Below are 8,341 nucleotides of genomic sequence, written 5' to 3' on the forward strand. Positions count from 1 at the left end.
ACTATTTGGAAATACTGGCTATCTTCTGTTCTGAAAACCCAGTCAGTTACATGAGAGATTCTAAGATTATTAAGTTTAAGTGGTAAGTTTCTGTCAATGATCTTCGCTTTGTACCAGCAGTTAATAAAGGAATTCAACGCATTAGAAATAAGGGCAGTGGGGCCAGCTGATATTTTTAAGTCACTCAATTATTTCCCATGTTAAGAAAATTTTAAATGTACATACACATATGTACTTCTTGTATATGCATATGTTTACACACATACACACATGTATAAGTACATATATATTTATATTAAAATGGTTCAACCCAAAAGGCTGGGAATCCTAGCCCTTCACTAGCTTTCCTGTAACTGACATCTTTCAGGTACCATAAACTATACATCTTGAAAAGGGAAATGGTTAGGAGTGTTGAAGAAAAAACAATTTTTTTTCATATGAAGTTCAAAATCCCTAATAATCGTCAGGGTCAGAGGATGACTCAACCAAAGCTCAAGATTACGCTGTTCTCCTTTTAACTGGCTAAATCAAATGACCCCTCTGGCATTAAAGTTTTAAATCTGCAAGTCTAGACATTACATCAAAGTTCAGGTGTCCAACTTGGGGGAGCTGGACTCCAGCCCTGAGAACTACTGCTCAAAGCAGATGGAGTTCACGCTGCTTAGTCTCCACGTCGCTCTCCCCCCTTTCTTTCTTTTTCTGTAAACCTCAGCGGAACCCCAAGATGCCGCAGAAAGCTCTCATACCGCACTGAAGTCCAGCAGGTCGCTCAGCTCCTTATCGGTCCCTATAGCAGCCATGCGCTGCTGCTGGGGATTCATCTTCGGCCACTTCTAGCAGGTCCTAAGACAGAGGAAAGAGGCTCAGCGAGAGACCACCGAGGCCCAAAGTGTGTACGGGAATGGAGAGAGGCGTAGAAGAAGAGGAAAAACGCCGGGCTGCCTTCCAATATCCTACTCGTTCCCCACCGCCGCGCGGGCAGGGGGCAGGAGAGCTCGGTGCCCGCGCCGGGTCCGTGAATCCACGCGTTTCTCGGCCCGGCCCGGGAGCTACGCGGCGGCTCCCGCAACTCGCCGCCTCTCACGCAAGTTTCCGAGCCCGTCCCTGCCCCCTCCCCGGCGCCCCCTACCCCGCGCAGCCGCGGGGTGCCGGACGCGCGGGGCCCGGCCGGGGCGGGGGTCTCGAGGGGCGGGGATGAGGGGCGATCGGGCATCCAGCGAGCGGAGCGGCGGCGAGGGGAGTAGCGAAGTGACTCTCTGGCTCGGCAACAATAGAACTGACAAGTTGCAGGGAACGCGCCGCTCGCAGGCCCGCGTCTGCGGCCGCCGCCGCCGCCCGGATGTCCCCCGCGGGCCCCGGGGGTCGGAAAGCACACCTCCACCCCCGCGCGCGTCCGAGGGGCGTTTTTAAAAAGAAAACAGAAACACCGACAACTAGCCCCGCTCTTGCCCGGCGTCCTCCTCCCCCGGCTCGGCCTCCTCCCACTTTTGCTGCCCTGCCCGCGGCCGGCCGGCCCCGGACCTGCCTAACAATGAGCCTGGCTCGGCAGCCGAAGAACCCGCTCTCCCGCGCGCCCCGGAACCCCAGCCGAGCGCTGAGCGGGGCGCGCAGGCCGAGCGCGCCGCCCGCGGGCCTGGCCACCCGCGACTCTTCACCTCCGCCCCCACTCCGTTCCCCAACTTGGAGGGGACCCCGAGTTCGCCTCTGTACAAAGGGGCGCGGAGTTGGGGCGCGGGCCGGGGGCGCCTCCGCTCCGCCAGGGACGCGGCGCCGCTCCGCAGCCCCCAGCCCCAACACAGCGTCCCCCTCCCGCTTGCCGGCCCGCAATTACCTGCCGCCCCGTCTCCGCATCCAACCACCCCGATTAAAGTTCACTTTGGCCGGGAGAGCGGGCTCGGACTTCCCCTTGCACGGCCCGGCGGTTCGGCTCACTTTCCCCCGCGCGAGCTTTCGGATCCGGGCGGGGGAGGCGGCTCTCAGGCCTGGCCGCCCCTTCCTCCCGGGGCGGGCTGGCGGTCCCCCCAGATAGAACTTGTGGGTCTCCTCAGGCGGACATTTTTTTCGCTGAGGCGGCCTCAGCACCGCGCTCGGCTCGGTTCTGGATCCCTCCGCGCCGGGAAGAGCCCCGGTTTAACCCTTTCGTCCCCCGCCCGCTCCTGCCGCCTGCGCCGAGGAAGTGGGGCCAGCCGAGGGGGCGGGGAGGAGCCTGCGGGAACGGGGAGGGGCCGGCGCGCGGCTGGCGGACAAAGCCCGCGGTGGGGTGAGGCGGGCCGGAGTCGGAGCCGCTGGGGAGGGGCGGGAGCCACGAGCAGACGCCCAGCGAGGCAGGGCTAGGCCGCCCGGGAGGACGCCTGGTCGGGCCCCCGGGAGAGGGTAGGCGGGCACCGTGGCGCCTCCCCTTGCTCGTCCTGCTCCGGCTTCCCGCCCCGAAGCGGAGCGGCGGAGACGCTTCAGCGGGCTCATCTGGATCCGCTGACCAGGCCACCCAGCCCGAGGCCGCAGAGCCCTGAAAGGCTTCCGTTCCCGAGCAAGCCGCGCTGGACGCCAGATGCCACACTCGGCCTGGCCCGAAGGCTCCGGCCCTGGGAGGCTGCGTAGGGCTCGGCTTGGAAGATGCGTGTGTGGGGAAGGAGACCGGCCACCTCGGTCGGCTTTTGGAGTAGGTACGGTTGGTCAAATTCGTTGCTGAGCGGAATGCAGAAGAGGCAAAACCTTCTTCAAACCACACAAAGCAACGTGGGCTTCAGGTTCCCAAACACTTCACTCACTCAAGCGTCCACGATTACAATCCTCTCTTCCCATCCGAATCCCAAAAGAGACCACCGAATCGCACAGCAGGACGAGTTCTTGTAAATGGATCAAGCCAGTCCTTTCATTTTACAGAGACAGCCCAGAGAGGCTCTGTCACAAAGTCGCAGTCTTGGCGCAAGTACTGAACTTGGCCTGAAGAACCCCAGACGGAGTAAGAAGAGGACAAAATAACTAAACCTCAATTTCATTCTATTCAGACGTCAAAGTAAGGTTTTCTCCAATAGCAGCCAATGTTTTGACTCTTTTGGGTCAGTGAATGCAGTAAAGACCAGTAAGCCCCAGGCGGAAGAAACACTGTGAGGAAAGAAGACATATCCAAAGTAACAAATTGAAAAATGCAGCGAACGCCTTGAGGGCAACAACCTGGCAAGAAGGAGCCATTGGAGCCCAGATTTGCATGGAAACAAGGAGATAGACTTAGCTGCAAATATGCAATAACTGTACTTTATTACAAACAGAGCTGTCCAGCGGAAGAAGGCAATTGTAGCTTGGGGGTAAGGGTTTCCATTACGTTCTCAACAGCTACACCCTGCACCTGGCCAGATCCTGTGGTAACCTTACCTGTATCTACTACCCCTTATCTAGGTAAACACCTACCCCCTTTCTTAGCATCACATCCCTGGCCTGGCTGCCTACTGGAGAATGCGGTTCCATTCCAAGCAAATGAGCAAAATTCCAAACTAAATGAAGCAGCACAGTTCCATTCCGTGCTACAGTTACTGGTTGGCAATGTGCATGGCACAATTTGGGCCAATGCTGGGGGCTTCGGGGAAAGTTTTTATTTTTTTTTTCATATTCCGAGAGCTTCAGAGGCAACTTCCTCTTTCTGCACGTACTCAAGAAATCCAGGAGCATAAAAACAATGAAAAAATGTGAAGGAATATCACCAGCATATTTTACAGAACAAAAAAAAAAAAATCAAGGAACCTCTGGACTTTGGGCAGCCATCTTCCAACCACCAGGTCCAGCCAGGTGAAAATAAAGCAGACATGGAGAAAGCATAGGCAGAAAAAGATATGCTTTGGTGATGTTTTTGAGTCTCTGATCACAGCTTCTGAACCCAGGACTACCGTCATTGATGGAACCAACAGGATTAGAGTATTCTGCTGTTTGTAATCTAATGTGTTCTAAGCGATATAGGCCCAATGGCTATTTTTTGTAGCAAAGACCTAAACATCAAGATGAAAAGTCTGAGTAGAACTTTTAAGGCCCCATACCAGTAGAAAGATTCTCAGTGGTAAAACTGAAGAGAAATCTTGGGGAAAGGAGAAGGCGTATAATCCCATATCAAGACAAAAGGAGAGCCAGTTTCTTCTCATACAACTAATTTAGAGGAAGAAATTACTGTCTGCCCAAACCCTCGGTCATGGGGGCTCCCTCACTCCTTTGAGGGACTGACTGAAGTTTTTCATTTCTATTATGGCCCATATTGTTATATACTTTATTTTCCTCATTAGATTAAACACTCCTTGAGGGATGGGACTGCTATGCATCTGTCTGTACTGTGCCCCTAGCAAAGTGCCATGTGTATAGTGCACACTCAAAAAAGGGAGGCTGGAATTAAATCTATCAGTCATTTGGCATTAAACATGAATATATTTCTTATCCTGTAATACAGTCTTTTCATGTATAATTTTTAATAGGGGAATATTTTCCCCACCAATGGATTTTCTATAATACTCTGAACATATATGGAAGACAAAAAGAATATAAAAACTGGAGTTGTGTCATTTGTAAGTAATTTCTGGGCTTTTGCTGACCTTGCCAGATAGAGCCAGAAAGCTTTATTAAAAAGCTCAGAGAGAAACAGTCAGTAACACAAATTCAGTAATAATTAATAGTACTCTTGCTATAGTATAAGTTAATATCAATAAATCAATATTGAAATATATTTAATGAACGCTTCTTACATGCAAGGCATGGTGCTAAATGCTGTTTAGGAACAGAAAATATCAAACCCACCCTGCCACTCTATACTCGAAAACACACACAATTTTATCAGGGAGACCTGAAATGCCCAAAGAAACCTTTACAGTCAAAAGAAAAAGCAGCCAAAACAATACAGTTTGCTCCCTTGGGAGAATGACTTGAACTTGGCCTCTCATTCAGAAGGCAAGAATTCTAGAAAGCTCAGAGAAGGAAAAGGAGGAGGAGAGAGAATAGAGCCAATCAAGTCAAGGGGCAAGTTGCTATGTAGATGGAGTGACTGGCTTCCTAACATTTTCCCCTTAGAACCAAGATTAATGGCTAATAGACTCCCTTGTAGCTCCCTGCTCTGTAGGAGAGCAGCTAGGAGTCTGTGCTTTCTTTCCCACAGCTGTCCCCTTGGGACTAAAGGGAACAATTTTATGTAACAATTAGTTTAATAAGAAGTATTACTTTCAGTTCATGGCACTCACATCAAAGATGAATTAAAAGCCAAGATTTTCCACTTTTATCATAAGCCAGATTCTGCTAGTCATCAATGATCCCCTCCTCACTCTCTTTGATCAGCTAGCAAGAATCCCTCACCTTTGGGGGATTTCCTGGTATGGATTTCGCCTTTCCTCTCTGTTCATAGGTAAAAAGAGTATTCTCCTTGCTAGTGTCATTTATTATTTAAGCCATTAAATGGCTTTACTGCAAACTTCTCTGCAGAAGGTAAAGCAGGAGATCTCTAGAGGGTAGGGGGATTAAGTGAACATTTGTATATTGGTTGCTGAGGCTCCCAGATATCTTTACCAACTTGGCTCCCAGATTCCAGCAGCCAGACTTTCAACTTCCAAGGAGGAGATTAGAAGATCCTTCTATGTGGAATCTGATCAACCCAAGAGGAAAGATCTGAAGATATTAACATGGGAGGTTCCCCACCTATTAACCCAAACAAATAATTCTATAAAGACGTTTATAGCTGACAAACCCCCCACCCAATCACTCAGAGTTTCCAATCAGCATTGTACTGTCCTGTTCTTAAATGTGAGCAGACAACCAAGGATTGGTTATCAGACATTTGAGAGAAGCCACTATCATGTGAGACATTTAGAGCATTTAGAATTGAAAATGGGAGAGTATAAATGGGGAGAAAATTGATAAATGCTTTGGAAGAGGAAGTTAAGGAAATCTATTAGAAAGCAGAGAGGACCAGTTCAGGAAGTACAAAATCCAAATAATAATGGCTCCAAAAAGAGAGATAAGGGGGGAAAATGATGAAAATCATCAATGAAATAATCTAAGAAAAATTCCCAGAACTGAAGTAAATGAGTTACCAAATTAAATGGGTTCACGAAGTGCACACCAAAACAGATAAAAATAGATCTATAACAAAGCATGTGATCAGGAGATTTGAGCATAACGCAGACGAAGACAAGATCTTCAAGCTTTCAAACAGAGCACAAAACAGGACAAACACAAAGAATTAAGAATCAAAATGTCATCCATTGTTCAACAACACTAGAAGCTAGCGGGCAATGGAACAAGGCCTTCAAACATTCTGAAGAAAGAAAATTGCTAAATGAAATAATGGTTTGGAAGTATTTTTTTAAATAACTCTATATGTCATATCATTTTTAAAGCAAATATTACTTTGGTTAATGGGACTTACTCAATGTGACTAAGTCAATGTGACTTAGGGATAGAGATACACCCAACTGGGTCCCAGATAGAACACACAGTGGCCTCACCTGCAAATAATACACATACAGGTTTTGCTCTCTTTTCTCAGCATCTCTAAAGAATTTTTAAAATATTATTAACTTTTGGCAAGGAAAGAATCCTCTAATTATTATATTCTCTTTTGAATAGTCAAATTTAATATACATATTTCTGGTAGTCTGATCTCAGTTATTCACTTGCAATGAGGTAAGCATCCAAACAACAAACACCTTTTTGGTTTTTTATTTGTTTGTTTTGGCTGCGCCACACGGCTTGCAGGTTTCTAGTTCCCTGACCAGGGATCAGACCCAGGCTCCCTACAATGGAAGCTCAGAGTCCTAACTACTGGACCGCCAGGGAATTCCCAGTATTTTTTAATATATCAAATTTTAAAATATTTTTACCAGATTTTAAAATATATTTGCTATGTATTTGAAGAGGCAGGTGCCTAGGAACTAAGCCAACTAATAGAACTGTCTTAGAAAAGCTAACAAACACTGGACTACTTATTTTGCTCCATCTGTTTAACCTGTCCTTGTTTGGAATAAAAGTTTGAAAACTGATGTGGAGTACCAACAACGACCGAAGACATCTCACTAGAATGGAAGCTCCATGGGGCAGAAATTTTTTTCTGTATGGTTCATTAGTGTATTCCAAGCACCTAGAAGACAGTGCCAAGTAGATAGTATGTGCATAGTAAATATTTTGGGGGCTTATGAAAAACTGAAAGAGTAAATGAATGACAGAAGACACTTTAGTCTTGAAAATAGCAACTGAATGTTTAAGTAAGTAAGTAGCTGGGCTTTTGAAAATGGAAATTAAACTTGCATCCATAATTTCCTTGACCAGGTGGTGACCACCATTATAATAGAACGTGCAAAAGAATGGTAGTGGATATTTGTCATAGTCATGAACGTCCACCATCTTTTAAACAGACTTTCTGTATTAAAGAACGTTCCCGTGATATAACTCCTGCCTTCCTAACATGTAAGTTAGAGCCCAAAATTCTGAAGACCCTTTGCAGCCAGGACACAGACTTGTGACCTAGGCACCTGCTCAAGGAAACAAGCTACAGTTGGAGCTGCCATTTTGTCATTTGATTGTTAGTCTTTTCTTTATTGATATGCAGAGCTCTTTTTTAAAAAATTTATTTATTTTTGGCTGCGTTGGGTGTTCATTGCTGCACACAGGCTTTCTCTAGTTGCAGCGAGTGGGGGCTACTCTTCGTTGCGGTGCGTGGGCTTCTCGTTGTGGTGGCTTCTCTTGTTGTGGAGCAGGGGCTGTAGGCTCACAGGCTTCAGTAGTTGTGGCACGCAGGCTCAGTAGTTGCAGCTCGCGGGCTCTAGAGCGCAGGCTTAGTAGTTGTGGCGCATGAGCTTAGTTGCTCCACAGCACGTGGGATCTTCCTGGACCAGGGCTGGAACCGGTGTCCCCTGAATTGGCAGGCGGATTCCTAACCACTGCACCATGAGGGAAGTCCCAATTCACTGTATTAAAGAACTTGTGTTCAATTATCAACAAAAAAAAGTGGGAGATGAAAGAAAATGAGGATAATCAGGAGTTTAAAGGTTGACATTTTATGAGAATCTTGTTACTCTCAGCGATAAGCGCATTCTTTATCACCTGGAAAGGCAACCTGGTGTCTGGAGTTGATAACACCATCCGCCCCTGTTCTGATCATTTACCAGCCCTCTAGTACTTGGGTTTTTAGTGTGTAGAAGTTTTCCTTTGTTGGAGTGAGAAGGCACTAATTACATGTGCTTTAATATGGTATGGATTCTCTGTTCCTGTTTTTTTTTTAATTAATTTTTATTGAAGTATAGTTGATTTACCATGTTGTATTAGTTTCTGCTGTACAGCAAAGTGAATCAGTTATATATATACATATATCCACTCTTTT

General features: G+C 47.2%; 1 protein-coding gene across 6 annotated transcripts in view; it reads right to left on the reverse strand.

The window, feature by feature from the left end:
- Window positions 1–2,078, reverse strand: part of TCF12 (transcription factor 12) — a 383,172-nt gene extending 381,094 nt beyond the window's left edge. For 2 of the 6 annotated variants that reach the window (XM_079912043.1, XM_079912044.1), the window contains exons 1-2: window positions 1,832–2,078; window positions 747–843 (exon numbers count right to left, since the gene is read on the reverse strand). In XM_079912043.1, coding sequence (XP_079768169.1) covers window positions 747–821 — 75 coding nt within the window. In that variant the 5' untranslated portion in view covers window positions 822–843; window positions 1,832–2,078. The remainder of the gene's footprint in view (window positions 1–746; window positions 844–1,831) is intronic. The other 4 variants (XM_079912042.1, XM_079912046.1, XM_079912040.1 and 1 more) reach the window with 4 other exon arrangements.
- Between the last annotated feature and the right edge of the window lie 6,263 nt (window positions 2,079–8,341).

The sequence above is a fragment of the Stenella coeruleoalba genome, assembly GCF_951394435.1.
Source record: "Stenella coeruleoalba genome assembly, chromosome: 2".
NCBI classification, from domain to species: domain Eukaryota; kingdom Metazoa; phylum Chordata; class Mammalia; order Artiodactyla; family Delphinidae; genus Stenella; species Stenella coeruleoalba.